Source organism: Emys orbicularis, chromosome 3, assembly GCF_028017835.1.
Source record: "Emys orbicularis isolate rEmyOrb1 chromosome 3, rEmyOrb1.hap1, whole genome shotgun sequence".
In the NCBI taxonomy this organism is placed as follows: domain Eukaryota; kingdom Metazoa; phylum Chordata; order Testudines; family Emydidae; genus Emys; species Emys orbicularis.
In genome coordinates, this window is record NC_088685.1 from 152925009 (window position 1) to 152952392 (window position 27384).

Consider the following 27384-nt stretch of genomic DNA (forward strand, 5'->3'; position numbering starts at 1 on the left):
CAGCAGCCCCAGCGTTGCATCCCGCCACCTCTCATCTCGAGCGTCTTTCCTCTCCTCACGTTGGTCCCTCATGTCCTCATGTTGGTCCCTCCTGTCCTCATGTTCACTGGCATCTTTCTTGTACTTTGATACCATGTCCTTCTACTCATTCAGATGAGCTCTTTCATTGCGGGTTGATTCCATGATTTCAGAGAACATTTTGTCTCGCGTCCGTTTTTTTCGCCACCTTATCTGAGATAGCCTTCAGGACGGAGGAGGGAGGCTTGAAAAATTTGCAGCTGCGGGAGGGAGGGAAAAAAGGGAGAAAACTATTTTAAAAAGATACATTTTACAGAACAATGCTTATACTCTTTCACGGTGAAAAACACTATTCACATTACATAGCACATGTGATTTCGGTACAAGGTCGCATTTTGCATCTTAATATTGAGTGCCTGCAGCTTTGGTGTTAGAGATCACAGACGCAGGTCCGGGCAACAGAATTCGGCTTGCATGCGGCCATGGTAAGCCATTGTCTTTCGGCTTCTGCAGCCTTCCTAATAGCAGCGCCCTCCTTCCCACATACCAAGCAAAGCCCGTTGAGTGCTGCGGTTTTCCTGTTAACGTGCAGCAGCAGAAACCAAACTAACCCCCCCCCCATCCAATTCTCTGTGATGATCGCTTTATCCCTCCCCCCACTGTGTGGCTGGTATCAGGGAAGATCCCTGCAGAAACCAAACTAACCCGCCCCCCATCCAATTCTCTGTGATGATCGCTTTATCCCTCCCCCCACTGTGTGGCTGGTATCAGGGAAGATCCCTGCAGAAACCAAACTAATCCGCCCCCCATCCAATTCTCTGGGATGATCGCTTTACCCCTCCCCCCACCGCATGGCTGGTATCAGGGAAGATCTCTGCTAGCCAAAGGCGAAAAGCTCAGCGCCAATCATCCCTCTCTCCCCCACCCTCTGCTTGGCTAACTGCAGGGAAGGATTTCTTTTCAGCCACAGGCAAACAGCCCAGTAGGAACGGCCACCTCTGTCCCCTTAATTAAATTCCCGTATTTCAACCAGGTTACCATGAACGATATCACTCTTCTGAGGATAACACAGCGAGATAAAGAACGGATGTTGCTTGAATGCCAGCAAACACCGGGACCATACGCTGCCAGGCTTTGTTATGCAATGATACCAGATTACTTGCTACTAGCATGGTGTGGTCAAGTGTCCTACCATGGAGGACGGAATAAGGCTGCACTGCCCAGAAACCTTCTGGAAAGGCTTTTGGAGTACCTCCAGGAGAGCTCCATGGAGATGTCCCTGGAGGATTTCCGCTCCATCCCCAGACATGTTAAGACTTTTCCAGTAGCTGTACTGGCCGTGAATGCATCCCAAGTTCCCAGGGCAAACTAATCATTAAAAAAAGCTTGCTTTTAAACCATGTTTTATATTTACAAAGGTACACTCACCAGAGGTCCCTTCCATGGCTTCATGGTCTGGGATAATGCCTTGGGAGGGTACTTCAGTCAGGCTGAGAAAAAGATCCTGGCTGCTGGGGAGAACGGAGTGCTGTGTGCTGTCTACAAACTCTTCGTCCTCCTCCTCCTCCTCATCTTCCCCGTCCACAGAATCCTCAGGCATGGCTGAGATTACCCCCTCCTCGGAATCCACGGTCAGAGGTGGATAGTGGTGGCGGCCCCCCCAGAATTGCATGCAGCTCAGCGTAGAAGCGGCATGTCTGCGGCTCTGACCCGGACCTTCCATTTGCTTCTTTGGTTTTCTGGTAGGCTTGTCTGAGCTCCTTAACTTTCACGCGGCACTGTAGTGAGTCCCTATTGTGGCCTCTCTCCATCATGCCCTTGGAGATTTTTTTCAAATGTTTTGGCATTTTGACTTTTGGAACGTAGTTATGCTAGCACGGAATCCTCTCCCCATATAGCGATCAGATCCAGTACCTCCCGTACGGTCCATGCTGGTGCTCTCTTTCGATTCTCGGACTGCATGGTTACCTGTGCTGATGAGCTCTGCGTGGTCACCTGTGCTCTCCGCGCTGGGCAAACAGGAAATGAAATTCAAAAGTTCGTGTGGCTTTTCCTGTCTACCTGGCCAGTGCATCCGAGTTCAGATTGCTGTCTAGAGCGGTCACAATGGTGCACTGTGGGATAGCTCCCGGAGGCCAATACTGTCGAATTGTGGCCACACTAACCCTAATTCGAAATGGCAATGTCTATTTCGGCGCTACTCCCCTCGTTGGGGAGGAGTACAGAAATTGATTTTAAGAGCCCTTTATGTCGAAGTAAATGTCTTCGTTGTGTGGATGGGTGCAGGGTTAATTCGATTTAACGCTGCTAAATTCGATCTAAACTCATAGTGTAGACCAGGCCACAGATAACTCTAAAATGGTCAATGGAACGGGAAAGAGGTATACTTGTGCGCTCCTCTTTGCCACCCCCAAAATAATAATATTGTGCAGTTACGGAAAGGCAGTGAAGTAACCTCAAGGTTTTCACAGACTGGATTTGTAAGAGCTGAGAAAATTAGGGAGGTAACATGGAAGATGAAGTTGGCATGTTTTTCCCCTCCTAGTAGCTGTCTGCTGAACAGCATTGTGTAAGTGACTGACTCTCTCATCCCCAAAGTGTACATGAATGAGGTGGTGATATGTGGTGAAAGGGGCCCACAAGTAAGGACGAGTATAAATTGAGACTCTCAGGGTAGTTAACATACTTTATCCTGGATCTTCTCCTTGGGGAAAGTAACATTCCCTGTCTGTGATGGGTGGGACAAAGAACAGTGTTGTCTCCCTCTCCTCCCCTGCTTATTTTCTTTCTAAGATTCCTGGGCCTTTTCCTCCTTCCCTTCTCTCGTCTAGAGAGATGTATAGGTTTGTACCTTTGCTATTCTAAGGAAACAAGTGGGTGGTTGTGGTGAATGTATAATATACCTAAAGCTTGATAACAATTTTTACTGACTTCATTGTGTAGTTAAAATACCTTAACTAGGATTGAGAAAAAGGCAAATGGCCAGCCAGCTGTTAGTTAGAACCAGAAAGATTCAATTTAACATAAAGACCTTTTATCCCTTGTGAAAATTCTTGCAGTTCATATTTAAGGCAAATATTTGAGAATGCTTGAACTCTAAATGAATCTCATTGACAGAAAATGAGGCAGACGTTCGCTTTAATTGGAACTGTGTAGGCTGGACTAGAGAAATTAATTTAAAAAAAAGACATATATTTTGAAATTCTAGGTTCTCTCTAGACATCAGGAAGGGCATGTCAAGGCGGGCTATGAAGATACCAGCAGTACAAGAGAAGCTAATTGAAAGTTTTTTATTAAAACAATATTAGCTTCTACATGCCTTGTGATTCAAGTGTCCAGAGTAAATGTGAAGGATAATTAAATTCTGTATCCATCAATTAGTAATCCAGTTTCCAAGGGCCCTCAGTTATTATGATATACATCTAGAAGTTCACTTCATTTTTAGTCCATTTCCTCAGACTCTCCCATGTTGCCAACTCTTTGGTTTGTGTGTGCATTTGCTTAATAAGTTATTCTAATCACAGTGAGAGGATTTTTTCCCGTGTTACACACTGCATTTTGGATGTCTCTGTTTTCCATGAAATCACTTTGGAACTGTGTGTGTTTCTATTCTAAATCATCAGTGTTGTGCAATTATTCTTCATGGGTACTTATACTTCAAGAATCCTAGAGGTGAAACCATAGAAATTAAGGGAAGATAAAGTGACTGCAGTCATTTTATCCATTTTGTATCCCATCCAATACAGAATTGATACCTGCAATATATTCTCTAGAGTTTGTCTTGTACACATTTTAAATGCCTATATACCGGGGCTTCCACCCCTTTACTTGAGTAGGTTCTACCAGGGTGGATTTGATTTAAATCAAATTGATTTAAATAATGATTTAAATCACTAGTGAGGAAGACTTGATTTAATCATGGATTTCTACATAAAAGTACATTCTTGTTGGTTGTTATAACCTTAATACATTTTCTTCACAACTCAGAGATAGATGTAGGTTCATTTTTAGAAGGTAGACACTATACATTTTTAAAGTGATTTATTTTGAAAACTTTTCAGATTAGTTTTACAGCTGTATCAGAAAATGAATGATTGGTTATTTCATTTACCAAAGGTAATTGAAGCAGATATTAATGAAGTCATTGGGAGGTGAACTATCTCCAGTTCAACAGGTTAATCATTAATATTTGGAGAATTTTCTTGTCGTGCTGTATTAGGAGGAGAACATCACCAGACGGACATTTAAATTGTTTTATTTAACTAAAACAACAATGTTATGTATTCTGGATTTTTTTCTTCAACAGCAAATATATTATATTTTAACAAAACAAGCATATGGATTTTTTAATTTAGTTAAACATTCAAGTTTTTTAAAATCAGGTGTTTTTTTTTAAATTGTTTTTAACTAAAATAGTTAAATAAAATATTTAAAAAAAAATTAAATCGACTGTCAGCCAGGTCAACATGAAAAACTTAAAATATTGGGTTCTGCAGGTAACTCGGTCGTCTTCACCTTCGTTTTCCTGTTTGTTCATAATCTGGAAAAGAAATACAAGCTTTCTTGCTTTTTCAGGTCCCAAACGATTTCTCAATTTGGAATTAATTAGTCCAAAGGAAGAAAATATTCTTTCTACACCGGCAGAAGAAGTTACTGCTGTTGAAGTGATAATCTCACTTTTAACACTCTCTGAATCCAAGGGCTTAAGTGACTTCCACCAGTTCACTGGTGTGACTTTCTTTAAAGCATCATCAGCAAACATATATTTCTTGAATGGTTCTTATCCCCAAACTGGGTTTCTCTTACGGCCTGCTGCCATTATAGGTTTTCCCTTTTAGTGAGAGAATGGTATGGTAGACAGGGCCGGCTCCAGGCACCAGCTTCTCAAGCAGGTGCTTGGGGCGGCGGCTCCGGAGAGGGGCGGCACGTCCAGGTATTCGGCGGCAATTCGGCAGACGGTCCCTCACTCCGCCTGGGAGCGAAGGACCTCCCGCCGAATTGCTGCCGCAGATCGCGATCGCGGCTTTTTTTTTGTTTTGTTTTTCGTTTGTTTGTTTGTTTTTTGTTTTGGCTGCTTGGGGCGGCCAAAACCCTGGAGCCGGCCCTGATGGTAGATCTCAAATCAATGAAGGCTACACTCAGAAAGACCTTAAGACTTCTGGAATATGCTGCTCAAACAGTTTCACTTTTGTTTCTACTGCCTGTTCCTCCCTTCTCACATTTATCTCCAGACTTCTTCTCCTTGTCCAGATCTATTCCGCCCCCAACAATCTTCTATTCATTGAACTTTTTGAAATTTTGCACTTTTAGAGAGAGGTAAGGGACTGACTCTGTGTACACAAATTTGCAGAGGGACAATAGGGTTGAGGTCTGTTTTTTCTCACCTCTATATATTATTTATTTATTTATTTATTTATTTAAAAGCATTTTTGCTGTTAACAAGCATGTTATCTCTGGAGACACAAATTCACAGTTTGAGAACTGCAAAACTAAGCATCTCTGATGGTATCTTCTAGACTGAGCAGTGAGTCCCATTGGGTAGATAGAAAGCTTAACCTAAATAATCTATACAGAAGCCCCTGGAGCCCCGTAAGATTGGGTCCCTAATCCATGAACTATTGGAACTCATTTACAAAACTTTTCTTAAACATTACATGAATATATTGTCTCATGCTATAGAATTAGAATTTATAATCCCTATTCCGTGATGAGATATCTTTGAGCTATAATGTATCTTAATTAAAACTATATTTAGATAGGTTTTTTCCTCAAAAAGCATTTTATCAAAAAAATCCAATTTAAATAAAAAAAAATATTGATTTTTATCCACCCTGGGTTCTACAGACCAAACCTTTTAGTACACTTTCCATGATCTTCTTCATCCCCAGTTTTCTTCTTAGTTTCATAGCTCACTGTTTTCTTCCTTCAGACCAGACTAGACAATTCTTCTCCTTCCTTGATGTTTACACCCTTGAAATACTTGTAGATAATTAACGTATCACCTCCTAGTTATTACTTTATTAAGCAATACAGAGTCAGGCCTAGTCTACAGTAGAAAATTAGGTTGCTTTAACTACGTCAGTCGGGGTGTGAAAAATCCACACCCAGGAGTGGTAGTGTTAAGTCGACCTAACACCCCACGTAGGCAGAATTCTTCCGTCAACCTTGATGTACTGCATCTCAGGGAGGTGGATTACCTGTGCTGATGGGAGAACCCCCTCCATTGGCAAAGGTATTATTTACACTGAAGAGCTACACCAGCACAGATGTGCTGCTGTAGTGTTTGAAGTGTGGATGTACCCTTAGTTCTTTTTCTCTTTCCTCATCAGTTGTTCCCTGCCAGCATCAGAATCGCTTTTGTTCCTGCTTCCTTCAGTTCACAGGTTTATTTATTGCTATAGTACTCTCTCTTCTAACCGTATTTTACAGTGGCTCTTAACACTAAGTGAAAACTACCCACTGGGAATGGTTCATCATAGATATTTCACTGAGCAAAATGCTCTCCTTGATGTATGTAAACACTCCATTATATTTGAAAATGTTAGTTTAAGAAAAGTGTTTCCTGTTGCCAAACTTAAGGCTCAATAATGGAACAGTAGAACCTCAGAGTTACTAACACCAGTTACAAACTGACCAGTCAACCACACGCCTCATTTGGAACTGGAAGTACACAATCAGGCAGCAGCAAAGACAAAAACAAAGCAAATACAGTACAGTACTGCGTTAAACGTAAACTACTAAAAAAATAAAGGGAAAGCAGCATTTTTCTTCTGCATAGTAAAGTTTCAAAGCTGTATTAAGTCAATGTTCAGTTGTAAACTTTTGAAAGAACAACCATAACGTTTTGTTCACAGTTATGAACATTTCAGAATTACGAACAACCTCCATTCCCGAGGTGTTGGTAACTCTGAGGTTCTACTGTACATGTTTCGCAATTTAGTTAGAACAAATTCCATCCTTTCACTTTGGTTTGATTGACTCGGTCATTCCCATGCCACAGGTCCAGAAATCCATGTATTACAATTACATTATAAAAAGAACACACATCTTTACTAGTTCCACCAATAGAACCAGCTGTTAAATAGCTGACCTTCTAAATTTTTAGTTTTGCAATAAGATATTTATTTTTTGCAATGCAGTACTATGTTTATACAGCACTTTTCCACCATGCATGCTGTGTAATGGAGTCAGTGTGAATGCTGACTACTTAAGATAAAGTGTCCTATAGCAGGGAACATGAGAAATGCCGATTGCCAAAGTAATAGCTTCAATAAATTAATGCATTTTGTGAGTAAAAATAAATGTTTCCTTGTCATCATTTGCAGGTTTTATAGGATAGGGTGACCAGATGTCCTGATTTTATAGGGACAGTCCCGATTTTTGGGTCTTTTTCTTATATAGGCTCCTATTACCCCCGACCCTCGTCCCAATTTTTCACATTTGCTGTCTGGTCACCCTATTATAGGATAAAAGTTCTTTAACAGTATTGTCAAAGTGCGTGCATACCAATTTAAAAAGTGACACAACCTTTGTTAAAATGCTAGATTTATTTGCACGTTACTGGTGAGTGGCAAAAATGATACAGTAAGTTACTTTTCAACAGCAGACAACCCAGGCGGTGTCTTTGTTTTGTGAGATAGTTGTTGTCAGTGAATACTTCTGCAGGTGCTAGGGAAACTACTTTTTCATCACTTAGTTGATCCATTCAGCATTGCACAACTACTGTGGAGATAATAGAGCATGCAGTATTGCGGAAATGACACTGTTTTCAGAATAGCTATATTAGAAGCCTGGCTAAGAGAGTTCCTATAGATACTTCTGCTCACATATATAAATCCATTTATTGTCTTGCTATTTTTCAAATATTTACCTTTGGAATTATTAGTTACTTAGACTTTGGATATAAAAACTCTCCTGTTAATCCCATTGTTCAACCCAACTTCTTGTTTGCTTCTGTTTAGTAGTTACTCTTATGCATTGCTGCACTTCCCTTAGTAATAGCTGAATATACTAAAATCAAGGCATCCTGGTAATGAAGCAAGGATTTCCTGAGCCAAAATATCAATCTCAGAAGACTATGTAGGGAGTAAAATAGCCACAAGGGAGAAGACTTGATATTTTTACTCATACAGAAGTTTCTCTTGAGAGGAGAAGGAAGATGAGTTACCTAAAAGCACAAGTGTCATCAAATTTAATACTGAGGGAAAAAATAAGTATGTTTTATGTTGTGTCTCCAGTAATTGCGCATAAGTTAAATACAATATTTGTGAGCAACTTTTTATACAGTTTAAGCCAGATTCCTGGTCACCCAAGAAACAGGATGAATACAAGTACTTCCAGGAATAAAGCTATCACTTTCACTTATATCTCTGACTCTAGCGCAAGATAGTCCCACTTTTTGCTGGTCACCTTCATTTTGCCTTTGTAGCATCACTTGTTTTTTGAGCTGTTTTGTTTCCCTTTCTGGTGTTTGAAGAGAAAAATTAAATGTGAAAAACCTAGGTTTTTTAGCATACAAATTACTGTACTATCTAAGCTCAAGTTAGTATTGCTGCTACATTGTGTTAGAAGGAAATATAACAGCATAGGGAGTGCAAGCAGGCTTAAAATAAACAAAGACTGAACTGAAGCCTCCATGGTGGAAAGAACCTTTCAGTTAACGAATGGAGGTTCTGCATCAGATGCTCTTGTAATATGTTACTAGATAGTTGAGAAGTACAGGAAATCAAGCCTCTAATAGTTTGCTGGAAGCTTTGTTAGACCCCAGGTATGGTGAGCCACACTGCACATGCATAATGTAACTTTAGTATGTTGCATAAGAGAAATCGGATTCCTCATTTACCCTGGCGGGCCCCGCTCTTGCAAGGGAATCTGCATGCCTGTGCTTTCAAGGCCCTTCATTGTGTACCCCCGTTTACATCTTTGACTTGTCTCTTCCTTTCATGTCCTCCTTGCCTCCTCTGTCAACAATGCCACCCTTTCATTAAAACCCCTCCTAATAGCTCAGTGAGTGAATAAAGACTATAAATGTGTTTTAAAAATAAATATTTAATAAATGTCCATAAATTGAGTCTCCACATTCTGTCCATACCCACCCCACCCCTTCTGTTTGTGTTTTTTTCATTTGTTGCTTATATATTGGATAACCTCTACTGTATGTGCTGCTAGTTCACACAAAAACATGTTCATAATTACAGTTATCTCACCCTCCCTCCCCTTTCTAAATTTGTTTCATCCCCCAATTGCCTCCTGTTGTTATTGTCAGCTGCTTGAGGGACTATTTTTTTTAACTACATGTTTATATAGCACCTGATCCTGTAATACAAATAATTGTTTAAATTCTACATTATAAACCCCTCAGGGCAGGCTCTTTGTCTGTTTAGCTGTAAGCTGCCTAGCACATCCTTTTGAATAGTATAAAAATACTCATAATCCAGTGTGGAGTCCAGTTGTCTTTCCAGGATCAGAAGCTGTGGTTTTATTCAAATGTGTATTTAGGGCACATAAGTGGAAGATGGAATGTAGCTTATTATCCTAAATGCAGTCAAATATGAATGGCACTTGAGATGTTTTTAATATGCAGTGAAGCAGAAAAGTTCAACAAATAGTTTATTTTGATACTTCATAACTTGAAGCAATACCCTGACTAATCTGAGGTAGGAGTATTAACCGTTTTTCCAGGCACTTAAAGAAAAAAATGTAATGATAGAATAACGTAAAATAAACAGTACAGTGTAGCAATTTAATGTCATAATATTCATATTCCTTCTCATACAGTACTTTCAACATATGCATTCTTTTAGACATGAAACCATTTTCTGATTAGACTAGAATAAGGTAAAGTCTCTTGTGCATGTTATTGTGGTGCTAATGGATTGTTAGACATTTGCTGTAATGCTACCACGTTAATTTATGCTCCGTAAAAGAACAAGGTACTCTTGCAGGGAAAACTGTGTGGTCTGCACAATAAATGCTGCGTAAGAAGCAAATGTTCTCCAAATAACTTTTTTTTGCTAGTTTACACCTCAAACCTCTAGTTGCTGTAGGAATGAAAAATCAAAGGACAGTGTAATTTCAGCAATAAACCAGATTAATTAATTACTTGTAAGACTTTTGGTTAGGAACTTAACTTGGCTGATTCAAATATTCAGTTTTGGTAACACTAATACTTCTCATAATGCATTTCATCTGTTTGAACACACCATCCTGCTGGTTACAACATCAATACTTATAATAATACCAGATATCAGACACCTCTAACTTTTACTCTCAAAGCAAGCAAAAGATAGTGCTTAAATTCATGGCTTGTTTGTCTCAGCTGTGCTGCTCTCGGTTCATGATATGGTAACAGGTAAAGACACTGGCTTGTATAAATTCATTTATATTATAAAATGTAGACACAACTCTTTTTTCAGAATTCTGCCTCTGTTGTATGACAGATATACCTATATTGTTTGTAGCGTTAGGCATAAGTGCGCAAAGTTTATCAGACTAGCAGGTAATGTACCAGAAACCCAATGATCCTACATAGTTATAAGTGTAGCAAATTACAGAAATTACAGGCACTTTCATAAATAACAAGGTCAGGCCTGAAGATACTGTGCTACAATATGTAATGCATCTTATCTGAAATGCTTGCCTGAACTGAATGCTGGAACTGAGACAACTGTTGTCTTATGGTGGGATGTCACATAATTTGAAGTACTTGCATAGTATTTCTAAGGCAACTGAACAGTTCGTATTAAATCTTTTCCTTAGTCCTAGTGCTTGAGGATTAAATGGGGAAGTTGGAAGGTACACTAAATATTTTTCCTTTTCCTTAGATCCATACACTGGGATTAAACAGATATGATTACACTGGTTTGGTAGTCTTAAAATCACAGTTGGAGGCTGTGTATGGTGTCTTTCTCACTTGGAGGACTAGAACCTGAAGCCATGCTGGTGGTTGCTTTGACTTGATGATGAATGGGAAGAGGGAGAATTCTGACTCCTGAACAACCTATTTTAAGGCTGGAGTCTAGTTTATTCTCTCTGTGGAGGGTCTAAACTAATAACTGAATCTCTGCCGTCTGGAAATAAATGTTCTGAGTTAGATTAACTGAAGAAAATTAGAGAGACAAGGCGGGTGAGGTAATCTTTTTTGTGTGTGTGTGTGTGTGTGTGTGTGTGTATATATATATCTACAACATGAAGAAAATTAGTAATTCTGACTGATTATATATTAGTGTTCCATGTGTGTATGCATATGATCCTGTTGCATGTAAATGCTTAAGTAACCTGAGTTATCAAGAATTTTTTCCTTTCTTTGACATTCTCAGATTATTAAATAGCTGACACAAGATAAGGCTGCATTAGACTTCTCTCTCCCCACTAACCTAATTGTGCTACAGTAACATCATATAGGGGACAACCCTTTAAAATACAGTTAGCTTCCAAAATCGGTCAGTTTATCCTGTTTTGGGGTTGGCAGCTGCTGGCTGTAAAGAAGACAGGAAGTTTCTGCCAGCAGCATTTGTTAAAGATGAAGGCAGCTGCATGCTGTATGGCAGAATTATGTGACTGGGACCTGGCCCACAGGCTGCACTTTATGCATCTCTCTTGGATAATTTCCTTTTACTCCTTCAGGCAGAAAGTCTTTAGTTTGGGGGAGAGGAAAAGAGAGAGAGAGTGAGTGTGCACATTTAAACTGATGCCAGTAGAATCCTCCACTTTGAAGTGTACTCTGTAGGGAGGAGGACCAGTGCATAAAGTCTTACTGCTGGGGAAAGAGAACCTAGTATGGGACAGTCAATAGGCAGACTGTGGGCCAAATCTGGAGTGCCAGATGCTTTTGAACAGACCGCAAAATCTTTTTATTTACTTATTATTGTTGTTGTTGTTGTTATTTTTGTATTATTTTCTCTGGAGTCTGGACCTTGACTATACCTTGACCAAGAAATTTGGACCTTGACAAAACATAATTAATTGCCCCTGACCTAGTATCTATCTTGTGTACCTCTAAGTACTAGTTGAAACTCATCAGGGTATTTCTGTAGAAAGTTATAAAATAACATTTCAATATAGGATACTGGAGAGTACAGAAGTATCAGTGTAATAAGGTGGATGTTTAGTCATTCATTATTTGGCATATAGTTCTCACTTTTCAGCATAGGAAAAGCAGCAATGAATGCGGAGCGCAAAGAAAAGTCTTCTGTATGCAGACCATTTTCATTGAATAAAGTTTTTAAAATGATAACAAACCGCTTGGTTCTCACCAGCTCTTACTCTGGCTTTGTCTTGTTAAAGCTATTAACTGAGTGTAACATCATATAGAATTTTGCTGAGATTTTAATCAAAAGAATAAAAACTAGGGCTGTTGATTAATCGCAGTTAACTCACGCGATTAACTGAAAAAAATTAATCATGATTAATCAGTTTAAATTGCACAGTAGAATACCAATTGAAATGTATTAAATATTTTTGGATGTTTTTCTACATATTTTTAAATATATTGATTTCAATTACAACACAGAATACAAAGTGTACAGTGCTCACTTTATATTATTATTTTTATTACAAATATTTGCACTGTAAAAATAATAAACAAAAGAAATAGTATTTTTCAATTCTCCTCATACACGTACTGTAGTGCGATCTCTTTATCGTGAAAGCGCAGCTTATAAATGTAGATTTTTTTGTTACATAACTGAACTCAAAAACAAAACAATGTAAAACTTTAGAGCCTACGAGTCCACTCAGTCCTACTTCTTGTTCAGCCAATCGCTAAGAGAAACAAGTTTATTTACATTTACAGGAGATAATGCTGCCCGCTTCTTATTTACAATGTCACCTGAAAGTGAGAACAGGCATTCGCGTGGCACTTCTGTAGCCAGCATTGCAAGGTATTTATGTGCTAAACATTCGTATGCCCCTTCATGCTTCAGCCACCATTCCATAGGACATGCTTCCATGCTGATGATGCTCAAAAAACAAAACAAAACAAAAACGCATTAATTACTTAGTGACTGAATTCCTTGGGGGAGAATTGTATGTCTCCTGCTTTGTTTTACCCGCATTCTGCCATATAGTTCATATTATAGCAGTCTCAGATGATGACCGAGAACATGTTCGTTTTAAGAACATTTCACTGCAGATTTGACAAAACAAAAAGAAGGTACCAATGTGAGATTTCTAAAGATAGCTATAGCACTCGACCCAAGATTTAAGAATCTGAAGTGCCATCCAAAATCTGAGAGAGACGAGATGTGGAGGAGCATGCTTTCAAAAACCTTAAAAGAGCAACACTCTGATTTGGAAAGTACAGAACCCGAATCACCAAAAAAGAAAATCAACCTTCTGCAGGTGGCATCTGACTCAGATGATGAAAATGAACATGCATCTGTCCGCTCTGCTTTGGATCGTTATCAAACAGAACCCGTCATCAGCATTGATGCATGTCCTCTGGAATGGTGGTTGATGCATGAAGGGACATATGAATCTTTAGCGCATCTGGCAGGTAAATATCTTGCGACGCCGGCTATGACAGTGCCATGTGAACTCCTGTTCTCACTTTCAGGTGACATTGTAAACAAGAAGTGGGCAGCATTATCTCCTGCACATGTAAACACGCTTGTTTAGCTGAGCCATTGGCTGAACAAGCAGTAGGACTGAGTGGACTTGGGCTCTAAAGTTTTACATTGTTTTTGAATGCAGTTTTTTGTACCTAATTCTACATTTGTAAGTTCAATTTTCATGCTAAAGAGATTGCACTACAGTACTTGTATTAGGTGAATTGAAAAATACTATTTCTTTTGTTTTTTACAGTGCAAATATTTGTAATCAAAAGTAAATATAAAGTGAGCACTGTACACTTTGTAATCTGTGTTGTAATTGAAATCAATGTATTTGAAAATGTAGAAAACATCCAAAAATATTTAAATAAAGGGTATTGTGTTATTGTTTAACAGTGCGATTAATCATGCTTAATTGTTTTAATCACGCGATTAATCGTGATTAATTTTTTTAATCGCTTGACAGCCCATAAAAACTCTTTCAGAATTGGCAGCATCCACCTAACTGCTTTGCTAGCAGCTTGGGCTTACATGGCTTGAGATAAACTCAACATTTCTGAATTTACTGCCAGTTTTTGGGATGTATGAGTGAGATCGAGGTGATCCATAAGTTATTTGTATTAACTGAAGCTCTGATTCAAAGAAACCAAATGCAATCCAATAAAATATATATACTATATTTACACACACACATATTAACAAGACTAATTCAGTTTGTCATTAATATTTGCAGCTGCACAATTAAAAATTGGAGCACTACACTTAATATGAAACCTTTCATGGTTTTTAATATATACATTGTTCACATCAGCATTAAAAATGCTAAGTGTATGAAAAAACGGGTCTTGCATTGAAGTTTAAACTATCTTCATTACCAATACAATTTTCAGCAATTAGCTGTAGTTATATGTACTGAAGCTGTGTTCTGTTGTTCATTATTTGTTGGTTGTATCTCTTGATTTCTGTCCAAACTACAGTTGTTCAACCATGTTAAGTAATTTAATGTCCTTGTGCTGTTGGATCTCTACTAATGTATTTTGTTTTCTAATATGCAAACTCTATTCTGATGCTGTGGGATCTTAATGTCAACAATGGTCTGGTCTGGGGCTCTTTTACATTTGAAAGACTGATTCTAAAATAGTGAACTAATGTTTACCATTTGGCATTTTCAGAACACTAAGACACTTTTGTGAGGCATGTAAATACAGTGGACACGCTTTCAAAAAGTAGGAAATTTTAAAAGATCTTTTTCAATGCTGTCCTCTGTCTTTCTAGTAAACAGCAGAATCTTTGAAAATTGTGGAATTTAAGGGCTCCTTCTCTATTACCATTTTACAGATGCAAAGATTGCAACTTGGATATGGTAACATAATGAGTCAGTGGAATGAATAGCTGGTTTTCAGTCCCATGTTCAGTCTTCCAGACCATGCTTTCATCACATTACTACTATTACCAAAATCAGAAATGTAGATGACATTAGGGAGTTCTGCTGTTAGATATTTACTTATAACTTTTTTAAGGTAAGAAAACTCATTTAAATGTTGTGGGGTCTAGGGAAGGTACACAATGAAGTTATGTTGCAGCCTGTTCACACATTGTTCTAGCGGAACCCGGAAATTATTGACTTACTGTAGGAGAGCATTTGACCAAAAGCTTGCATGATATATTTATCAGGGGGTAGCCATGTTAGTCTGTATCCACAAAAACAACAAGGAGTCCGGTGGTACCTTAAAGACTAACAGATTTATTTGGGCATAAGCTTTCGTGGGTAAAAAAAACCTCACTTCTTCAGAAAGCTCCATATAGACTCTGTCTCTTTGATCAACCAAACACTGCAAAAAAAGCTAACTGCAAAATCTGCTTGATTCAGATGGACCAACCGCTAAGATTGCATGCACCAAACGACAACATGTGGAAATCCTAGTTTCTGTTTTAGACCACCTGCATATTTTGAATTCTGTGCATTTTGGTGATGGTTTTTAATGGCACCAGTCTGTCATCAATAGGACCCATAAAACCTTCTGCTGGCCATTTTCAGTTGAATTTGTATTCCAAAAGCAGTGTGGTTTATTTGGAAGAACTAGAATGTCTTTCAACTGCTTCGGAGCAGCAATTTCCACATTTTTCCTGCCTCCTCTTGTCTGCTTTGATTAAGAAACCGTTACAAAAAAAATAGACATGCTCAGTTACCACACAAAGTGGAGCAAGTGAGAGTTCTTTGTGAGCTAATTAGTTTGCCAAATCTGCTAGCAGATCCTAATGAATAAAGAATACAGTTCTGAATGTAGGACATCCTAGGGCCACAATGCCTAAAAGTGTATAATTGTTACGTAGACTCTGCTGCAGTGTAGCTGCTCTAATCTGCCAGCTGTTTCAAGATTAAGCTTCTGGGGAATGACATTACTGAATGATAGGCTGACCAGACAGCAAGTGTGAAAAATCGGGACAGGGGGTGGGGGGTAACAGGAGCCTATATCAGAGAGAGACCCAAAAATCAGGACATCTGGTCACCCTACTGAATGATGAATTTTTTGTCAGCCTTTTGTGCCCAGTTTCAAGCAGGAAAGTTTATCAGTGGAGTGTAAAAATGAATAGCCTTTCAGAAAAAACCCAACCTTGCTGAGTGTGCAGGCTGAACAAATAAATAGCTTTGGGAGATGTAGTGTAGGGCCACTGTTAGTTATATTGTCATTAGGGGTCTGTCAGGACTTTCGTTATACAGGTTAATTTTTAAAGTTTTAAAATTCACCTGTAAATACTCTTTGTGGATGAAACTTAGTATGCAGTACAGCCCAAAAGCAAAATATTTATACCTGTTTTGCAGGGGGGAAATAAATCAGCTGAGAATTTTTGACTTGTAGGATGTTAATACATTTCTTAATTTCTATTATTATAACTTTAAATTGACTTTTTTAATGGGTTTTGCAGATCACTGGTGTAGAATATGGAGTGGAACCATAAGATATTTTGTTCCACTGCTCAAGGGTTGTAGGTACTTCCATTTCTGAGATGTGTACAATACAGCTTAACTTTTGTGCAGTGCTTTGCATATAAATCAGTCGCAAAACATTTTTTATCTGATCTCTACTTTGTCCTTGCATTTGCAGGTAGAGAGCATTTAGTGCAGGCAGGATGTACACCATCAGTGCCCAACTTTCCCTAGCCAAAGGGTCAGATTGGTACTCAGACAGGAGCTCAAGGGCCATGCTCAAAGTGAATGAAACATAGCTGCCAACAGTTCTCATTTGACCAAGACATTCCCAGGGTTTCAAAACCCATCTGTGACAACTGCTATCCCTGCCAACGTCTCAAGACTGTGCTGTTGCAACAGGTGAATTTTTTTTCTCTGAACTGCTTCTTGCTAGGCCGGAGCCCCTCAGTCCCTGGCTGAATTCCTCTCTAGCTCAGCACAAGAAGATCAAGTTTCATGCCCCTGGCAGCTCACTCTCGGGCCCTGTCTAGATTAGGAATATAGATTGTTTGAAAATATTAGCTAGCATGATTTTAAACATGATTTTGCAGCTACTCTAGACACAGGTAACTCCTTTACAAATATATTAGCTGGCTGGAGATACTATATATAGGGATAGGCTAACTGGGAGCCTAAGGGGTGATCACAACTAGCTAATAAGCTTTTTAAAAGAGTTCAGCTGTGTTTTTGAAAGGAGATAAGTGTTAGGTAACATGTTTTTTTAAATATTGCCTATTTTCTTAGTCCAGGTAAGCCCTGTGTCTACACTAGGTGCTAAGTGGTGGTTAAAAATATGTTGACGTGTATCGGCTAACACTGTTTAAAAACACGTTTCATTTCCCCAACCTAGACATGTCTTATCTGTTCTCTCCCTCAGCGGTTCCACCTCTGTTATGGACTGATGAGCTCCTACCAGGATAGGAACCTGCGCAGGTTGGGGGGCCTAGGAGAATCCCTGGGCACAAAAGGGCAGGAGGGGCAAGATGTGGAAGGCCATAAGCCTAGGGAGAATAGCAGAAGCTGTGAGGAGCAACTCTTTAACACAGCAGCTCTCAAACTTCATTGCTCCGTGACCCCCTTTTGACAACAAAAATTATGACATGACCCTTGGGGGGGGGGGGATCAAAGCTAAGCCTGTCTGAGCCCTGCCACCCCAGGCGGGGGGTCCAAAGCCCAAGGGCTTCAGCCCTGGGCAGGAGACCTGTACCGTGAGCCCCGCCATCCAGGGCTGAAGCCCTCGGGCTTCGGCTTCAGCCTGGGGCCCCAGCAAGTCTAACTCCAGCCCTGGTGACCCCATTAAAATTGGGTCGTGACCCATTTTGGGGTCCCAACCCACAGTTTGAGAACTGCTGCGACTTTTCAGATAAGCAGAACCATCTGGGGAGAGTTGGAGGGTTTCATATGCATTCTTTGCATTTTAATTTGTTGTTCTCTGCCTTTTCCTCACACCTTTCCAAAAGCAAAGCAACCTGAAATTAATCAAAATGCAAACATAACCTTGCAGCAGACCCCAGACCCCGTTTTATTTGGAGAATTGTCCCTTGCAATTTGTTTCAAGTATTAGCAAATTATGATGAAATGGAGTAGATTGCAAACTCTCATCTTTCATATAGATATGCAGCAGCCCATGGAGGCTACAGGTCTCGACATGCAATGATCTGCCTTGATATGAGTGGCCCAGCTGCTTGGCTAGATCTGGAACATTGCTTGCATGGACCTGTGGTTTCCCCAGTTCTCATCTGTTTTAAAGATGTCTCCATAGGAATCCATGGGCTGTTTGACTGCTTCTTATCTACAGATGGAGTACAGCTGGGGTGAATGAGCCAAGTCTGAGACATGGAGGAAAAGGTTAAGGACTGAGAGGCCCAGGGAATAAGATGGTTGTCCTGTATAGCTGAATGTTAATGCTAATATTTCCATATTTATTTACTTGTATAGCATTAGCAGTATGCTAGGTACTTTATACAAGTATAAAGACATAGTACCTGTCCTAAATTGCTTACAATCTAGGTACCATAAGTACGGTATGTTAGAGAAAAGACATGGAAAGGTGAGGAAAAATAAAAGAATTACAAGATATGTTTGTGGAGAAAATTAAGCTGAGGTTTTTACTTGGTGCGGGAAGGGTGAAAGTTTACCTGCAAGCAGTTTGCATTGCCAGTACTTTTCTAAACTTTTCTTCACAATTTTTTAGGATACTTCTGTGTTCACTGAGGTCATCTGCTGGATCCCATAATGAAGTCATGATCCGGGGATGATGTATTCTGTTGCTACAGTTGAAATGTGAAGCACTATGACTTCACTGCAGTCTCTGGTAGAGGGTGAGGGTGGAGTGAGAGGGAGGCATTTCTATACTCACAATTTTATTTTTCTTTTGTCATATTTGCTAAATAGCAAAGTTGGGGGAAAACATTTATATCTTTGAGTTTTCTCCAGTATAAATGGAGTATATAAGGAGTATTCTCTTGTTTTAAGGGAACTTAACTGTACATAGCTTGGCAAAAAGCAGATAAAGTGGGATGATTATGATGATTGTCTGCCGCGGTTTGAGAAGTAGTAGTGTAGAGGATGGAGGATTACTCATAGTTTGAAATATTAGAAACAGCAGCAGCGTGATAGGAAAATTGTAGGTTTAGGTGTTAAATCCCTCACTTAAGTGGTGTCTAGGTACTGGAGCGATCATCCAAAGAGATGGCTTAGGGCTTGTCTGCACCGTGTCACGTTAAGGACTATGGGGGTGTGAACTGCAGAGCACACCAAAGTGTTGCTCTTTAACTGCCCTCTGAGGATACTACTGACACAAACTAAAAGATACCTAGTTGACATTAACAGAGTCATCTTTCAAACAGGACTATGCTAACACAAACTAGGTACCTTTTCATTCTTGCCAGCATGTCCATACGGGGCAGTTAAAGCGCAACACGTGGGTGTGGTCTGTAAGTCACGCGCCTGTAGTCCGCACTGCGCTGCAATGTAGATGTAGCCCTAGACACCATCAGGAGAGGTATTTAAATAGCGGGCTAGATAAAATGTTCAGAGAAAGTAATATATAGGCAACGCCTGTTTCCATCAGGCAGGCTTTACGCTAGCTTACGGTCTCTAAAATTTCCCACAGTTGCTGCCACCAGTTCAGCTCCATTAGTGGGAACAATGGCAGGGAGCACTGGTGCAGACAAAGTGCCAGGCATCCATCACAGGCATTTTACTCATGTTTATGTAGGTCTGCTCAGAACAAGGTTAGACCATACTGTGCTTACAATGCTGAAGGACAACCAGAAGCCCTGTCTACTCTAGCACTCCCATCATTGCTACCCTAGTGGAACTTTACAGGTCACAATGGGAAACATTTTTCACAAAACCGTGTAAATATATATATATATAGTGTAAATATTCTTATAGTTGGATGGGATAACCCAGGGAGTCTCTTCCAGGTCTTACCTCATCAGATGCATACTTTCTCCACACTTTGTTTTAACTGTTTATACAACAGCATGAATGTTAAGTGTTCGACTATCAAACACACAAGTAAACTTTGGATGCTCTGTTAGACCAAGATCCTTGGAACAAGGACTGTCGTCGTCTTTGTGTAGTGCTAAGCATTCTGTCAGTACTTGTCAATAACAAGGAAATTCTAAAGTGAAGTTTCAAATCTGGGATAAATCAAAAACCTTAAGGCTACTTCAGCGTTTTATTCTACAGCATATGCATGGAATCAGTTGGAGTGATGTTAACCCAGACCGTGTACTCATTGCATTTTGGACTGTTTTCATTTTTTTCTCTCAATTCTGCTGCTTCAAGCATAAAATGAAGTGAGTAGCCTTCGTACCTCATTCCACTTTCTCAACCTTGTTTTTGATAGATTTCCAAAAGAAGCAGCCAGATGATGACTCCACTCCCAGCACAAGCAACAGCCAATCAGATTTGTTCTCTGAAGAAACAAACAGTGACAACAGCAATACCTCTCTAACTACGCAGACTGTTAACTCCAACCAGCAACTTTCGACAGAACTGAATGTAACTTCGCTGAGTAAAGAGGAATGTAAGTGCATGAGCCTTGAGGAGGGGAAAACAGGAAACCTAAACATCTGCTCTTTTCTCAGTGCCATTTGTCACCGTCTCTTATTAGAAAGAGATGACCTCTCTTTTGGGGAGGAGGGAGTTAGAAAATAATCGTGAAACTCAAACAGTTGGGTTTAATAAAAAATGAACAAACAAAAAAGGGGCCACTTTGATTTTTAGAAACAATTTTTATACTGATGTACAGCTGTTTGAGCTTTAGTCCTGCTGATCTTGATTGACTCTAAGACAATTTTACCCATTTTTATGAAATTCTGTCCCTACATTACTACAGGTAAACTATTGTATGCGGTGGCATAGAAACCAGAATCTTATCAATTTGGTCCATATATCATTATTTTAAAACCTTTTAAAAATGGCTATATGCAGTATTGACTGTAACATAGGGTTTGTTAGACTGGTGGTAAATCTCTCACAGAACTGACTGTGGGATGATCTTTGACCCCATCTCCCTGTTCACGGTTCTCTGTCTGTTTATAGAACTCTTACAGGCTAGAATCCTATCTAAAGGCAGAGGTAAAGTGTTCAGACTTGGCATAATAAAACTCTGGGCTAATGTCTGCCTTCTTTCAGGAAAATTTATTCTAAATTTCTGTATGAGTTAATGCTGTGTGTAATACATTGAGTTAAAAATGTTCCAATACGTTACACTCGTAAATAATGTGTGATTCATAGTTTCATTTTCTTCAGACTAAAGTCTTACTTTTCTGAAAGGTGGGCTATGGAAAGAATCTCTCTTGCTCTTAATACCCTGATATCTAATGAATGGCAAATACACATGCACATTTCAAGGAGAACATATTTATATCCATATCTTTTTTAGTAGGGAAGATTCTGGAGATGCCAGCGTTCTTAAACACTTTGAGGCAACTACTATAAATAAGAACTCAAAGTGCCAGGGTTGAAGGAGCTTTGATACATTGCCTTTGTTGGGTTTCAGTTTTGTTAGTTTGAGTGGTTTGAACAAGGCCATATGTATCCGTATGGATTGGTCCAGTAAAATATATTCCCTCACTCACCTTGGCTCTCTAATATCCTGGGACCAACACGGGTACAACAACACTGCATACAAGTATGGGATTGTGACAGTTTATTTGTACTAACTGTAACATAAATTTTAATTAAAATTAGATTGTACTATGCTATGAATACAATATTTGGGTACCCTGTCAGTACTATGGCAGGCAGTAATGGGCACTTCCTATTAGTTAAACTCCAAGGCACTCTGATATCAGTTGCTGTAATAAGAGTTAATTTGCAATGTGACTATTGTTGTCTTTCCTTCACACACACAGTTGCTGGCGGCCACCATCCCATCACTTCCCTCCGTCCAGCGCTTCTCCACGGAAAAACCTGTGGGGTGCTGTAAAAGCAGTTCTTACAACACCTTTCCTAGAGAATTCAACAACACGTTGGGCCTTCACAGGTCTGGGGCCTTCAATCCCCTGCTCACTCATAACCCAAGACCTACCATTTGGTGATACAGGGCACTTCTTCCATGCTGCTGGGCCAGGTTTTGTGAAAATGTTTTCATTGAGGCTTGAGTTGGATTACAAGGAATGTGTGTGGGTGCGGGGAGGGGGGAATTAAAGAAATAAAATGTTTTCCATCCCTAATTGCTACACACTCATCAATGGATGCTCCAAGGTGACTGATATTAGGCAGCACAGCCAGTAGAGCATTGGAAAATATTACCCATAAAAAAAATTCTTTACACCTTCCTGCTGGGATGGCTTTAGTTTAAGTGCAAAACAGTGGTGAGATTTATTTACAGTTCCAGCTAGCTCTCTTCCCCTCCCCCCACCTCGCTAATGAAGCTCCGACTAGTGTCATTTATCAGAGATAATTATACAACAGATGGAGCTTTTCTGATGGATAATGGTCTCAAAGTGGAAGGTTCTTTCCCATAATGAAGAATACCCAAACTTTAAATGTTTTTTTTATTTTAATTTAAAGGTGGCTTTTTCTGTGTATTACTTATTTTGTAGCTAGTTCTATAAAGCATACACCTCTCTCGTTACAGCAGTGTTCTTAGAAGATTGATATTTTGCAGTACAGTATGATGATGTACAGCTGCATGCTGTACTGAATAGAATTGCAGTAATTCACCAGGAATCAATGTATGGGATCATTAAGTTAATCCCTATCAAAGTGTGAAAAGATTGGAGTGCTCAGAAGTGTTCTCTTACAGGAACTGCTCGTCTCTCTGCCCCCTCCTCCCTTTTCATGTCTTCTAAATCAGTCCCACATCGAGGCATTTGCCATGGTTGTTGAGTCTGCAGGATAAACAGATTGAACAAAACTGCAGCAAGTCATTTGGGTAATTAACAAACTCTGTTCATCATGTTATAACAAGTAAAGAGAACCATACACATCTTCTATGATAAGATTCATATTTTATCTGAAGAGAGAGGTGGTTTTGGGGTGGGTTTTTTGTGTGTGTGTCTTTAAGGGAGTCTTTTATCCTCTAAATATGCAGTGAATGGTCTAGGAAGGAAGTTCCTAGGGTTAGATTTTGCAGGAGTTCAGTTTGTGACAATATTTAAATGCCCTTCTTTTTTTTTTTTTTTGTAACTCTGATTACTTTTCGTGTGAGAACCACATTTAATTTCTAGCGTCTTGTATACAGAGCCAGATTACTGCAGGTTTCCATCTCCTGCCACATCAAGGTTGGAACAGTCACCTGACCACTGGAAGGAGGTTCTGATTGTTTTGGGTTCAACCAGTTTGCTGATGAATAATTCTCTTGCAGATTGAAGGTAGCTCTTTGTGGGTTACAGACTGCATACAGTAATACACTCAGAGCAAAGGCTTTGTGACTAATTTAATCACTTATATTTCGAGTACATGAAGCACTACATTTCCTTTATGAGATGCAGTTACAACTTTGGGGGGAAAACAGTTTTAAGATCTTTTTTTAGTTGTTACTGCATTTTTCTCACTGGCATCTTCAGGCTTATCAACACAGTTTTTATATCGATTTACCTATATTGGTCTAGAAACTTAGTCAATTTACTGAAATAGACCGTACAGATCTAAGCACTTTGATAACATTATAACTCTGCCTGCATTATGTCAAGTATCAGAGGGGTAGCCGTGTTAGTCTGTATCCACAAAAACAAGGAGTCCAGTGGCACCTTAAAGACTAACAGATTTATTTGGGCATAAGCTTTTGTGGGTGAAGTGAGTTTTTTTTTACCCACGAAAGCTTATGCCCGAATAAATCTGTTAGTCTTTAAGGTGCCACTGGACTCCTTGTTGTTTCTGCCTGCATTGGGGTTGCACAGATTTAACTATATCTGTTTCTAAACAGATATAGTTAAATCAGTAAAAAAATTGTGTAGATCAGTTCTTCTAAATCTGGATACTTCTGTTTTATCCCCCTTTCCACCCTTTGTTTAGGCTGTCCTAACATTACTTGGCCAGCACAAGCATAGGATTTGTCTGTTGCTCTGGAGATGTCTAGCTGGACTTCTTGGCAGGTGGCTATCTGAAGTTAATCTCGGGGGGCAGAGGGGGGGAGCACTGAAGTAGGCTTTTTTTCCCTCCTAAACACAATCTAAAAATCTGCTTATTAAGGTAAGGTTCTCTGTATTTTGGTAAAGAAAAGGTCACACTAGATATGGAACAATTTCACTTAATTTCAGCCCTTCATCTCCTCCTTTGGGGCTGTCATATTGTTTTCCTTTTTCTATACAGGTGGACCTAAAGCTGACACTATGCAGGCTTAAAGCTAACTCTAACTTGTAATAAGACAGGAAAAACGTCAGTGTGAAAAACTCTGACTTTGGCAGCTGGATCAGGTTTGATATTTCAGTAGTTCTTAGTTTCAAATGACATGGTTTTATTTTAATTATGTGCTTAACTTCTTCCTGGCCTTCTTTGAATTTGCAAATACCGTAATCAGAGAGGGAAGAGAGGAATTGTTTTTGTTTCTAGAACAATTAAATGCACTAGATTCCAATGCTTAAGATGGTTTTTAATTAAGATATGCAAATAGACTTTCTACCAGATACATATGCCTCTGATGTGGTAGTGTAGATGCAGAACAATTGTTAAAGGTTTAGGTGAGAAGTTTCAGTGGTGGCCACTGACTGTGCCTCAATTTTTATGTGCCCAACTTTAGATGCCTTGGTTTGATTTTCAGAGGTGCTGAGCGTTCGTAGTTCTTAGTGGTTCCTCAGCACATCAAAAATCTGGCCCTAGGTGTGTCAAGCTGTACACACAAAGTCACTTTTGAGTATTTGATTGCATGATTCATAAAATAAAAGTTTTCTGTGTAGTACTCATGCTAGTGATGTTACTCTTAGACTAAGCATTTTTGACTGTGCTAGAAGTAGTGAAGCAGCCTTTGTAAGTGTGGAAGTATTCCAGGGAGTTTAAATGTACTTGGGTTTCATGTACTGTGGCTGAAGGCCAGGGTTCTCTATCAGAGAGCTTTATCAGAAGAGTGAAGTGTATTGTTTTTGCCTGTTCCCCCAGTGCAACTGTTGGATGTTCAGATTGAGCTTCTTAGTGTGGGGACTTGCCTAACCACTGCTTTATAAAATGCCATGCATACCTACTGTGCTTGAAACGCAATGACTATTTTCATTATTTCCATGCTCCCAATGAGAATCAAATCCCAGTCATTCCAGGTCTTTCAGGATTTCTGTGTGAAGAATGCACACAGATGCACACATCCTTTTCTGAGCATCTTCTCTCTGACAGCACTGGACAAAACCAAGGTTCCCAATAATTTGTAATTGCTTCAGGTTTTTGCCTTTTGCTTGAGTAAGGCAAAATTGATACACTGAGTCAAACATGACAGCTTACCACTGTATACTGTTAAAAATTATTTATATTACTGTTGTGTTACTTGGTCTATACACACAGAAGTAAACGTCGGCCCTGAATTTCAAAAGTGGCCAGAGATTTTTGGGTGCTTCCATTTCTGGATGCCCAATTCAAGACACTCGAAAGGGGCTGGATTTCGAGAGAGCCAGGTGCTCATCACTTTCCTAAAATTGGAGGCCTTTAAAGTGTCTCCAAATGGGCGCACACAAACACTAGTCCGTATTGCTAATCTTGCCTATGGTCCTTGCCCTGAAGAATTTGCAGTCAAATATTGTGAGCAATATATGAAGAGTGGGGAGAGACAAATATGTTAATTTGTATATACTTCTGTAATGTGTTAACTGTGTAAACAAATATAGCCCCTCCCCACCCCCCACTACTTCTCAGCCAAGCAATCAAGAACTGACTGATTTCTGAAAGGTGATTGTGGGGAAGAATTTTGCCCTACTTTGTAGTATAAAATTGCAAATCCACAAATCTGACTTCTCCCACAGCAAATTTCTTGCCTTTTCTCTAAAAGGAATGCAGCAACTATTAAAATTGTGCGGGATGCAACAATGGCCTGTTATATAACATGGTTATTACTGTAATTAATTGCATCCCCACTCATAATTGACAAAAGTACAAATAAACAGTGGCCATAAGAAACAATATATGAAGTTTTTCCTGTGAACACACAAGATCAACTGACATTAGCCCACATGCTGATACTTAAGTTTATACATCTGGGAATTGGCCTAAGACAGCGGTTCTCAAACTGTGGGTCGGGACCCCAAAGTGGGCCATGACCCCATTTTAGTGGGGTCACCAGGGCTGGCTTAGACTTGCTGAAGCCCGAGCCCCACCACTTGGGGCTGAAGCCTTAGGGCTTCAGCTCTGGGTGGCGGGGCTTAGGTTACAGGCCCCCTGCTTGGGGCTGAAGCCCTTGGGCTTCAGTTCCCCCCTCCCCCTCCCGCACAGGTTGGTGGGGCTTGGGCCCCCCATCCTGGGTCGCGGGGCTCGGGCAGGCTCAGGCTTTGGTCCCTCCTTCAGGGTTGTGTAGTAATTTTTGTTGTCAGAAGGGGGTTGCGGTACAATGAAGTTTGAAGAACAGGAGTACTTGTGGCACCTTAGAGACTAACAAATTTATTAGAGCATAAGCTTTCGTGGGCTTCAACCCACTTCTTGCATATGCATATGCATCCGAAGAAGTGGGTTGTAGCCCACGAAAGCTTATGCTCTAATAAATTTGTTAGTCTCTAAGGTGCCACAAGTACTCCTGTTCTTTTTGCGGATACAGACTAACACGGCTGCTACTCTGAAATGAAGTTTGAGAATCCCTGGCCTAAGGCATTCTCATCAGAGAGCCCTTGACTCTAGAATATACTTCTCTGGTTAATGTTTGTCAGTGCTGTAGTCTGCTGACTTTTAGGGCACATTGTAAGGCCCAGTTGTTCTCAGGCTTTTTGACTGAACTAGATGATTGTGAGAGAGGTGGAATAGTTTAGTTAGGGGATGATGCTTTAGTGTGTGTTTTAAAATGGATGCACAGTGTCTAGCACATCGTTAAAATGTAAAAGTTAAACATCGTTCAATCTTTCACCTCTAGATGGCAGCAAACTTTCTTCTAATTTTAGCACAATCAATTTTTTCCCTCTTAATTTGAGAATAAATACCATCTGCCTGGATAATAACCCATATACTCTCAAAATTGAAAACTGATGGAATTATGGGAGAGTAGGTTGAAAATTTTTTTGTTAGAAAAACGAGATTTGAGTTATAGGCTCCTGGTCTGGGGACTCAACGCAGAACAAATAGAACTAGAAATTTGAAGCAAGTGTAATGTACATGTCAGGCCTTGCCTCTGCTCTGTCTATGGGCAGTCCAAACCTGCCTTGTGCAAATTATGGCGGTAGGATCTTCCATGGGTTCTACTTTTATCCCTAGAATCCA

General features: G+C 39.7%; 1 protein-coding gene across 2 annotated transcripts in view; it reads left to right on the forward strand.

Annotated features, from left to right (window-relative positions):
* ZFAND3 (zinc finger AN1-type containing 3) overlaps positions 1–27384 on the forward strand; it is a 242068-nt gene that overhangs the window by 148478 nt on the left and 66206 nt on the right. For both annotated transcript variants that reach the window (XM_065400535.1, XM_065400536.1), the window contains exon 4: positions 20399–20578. In XM_065400535.1, coding sequence (XP_065256607.1) covers positions 20399–20578 — 180 coding nt within the window. The remainder of the gene's footprint in view (positions 1–20398; positions 20579–27384) is intronic.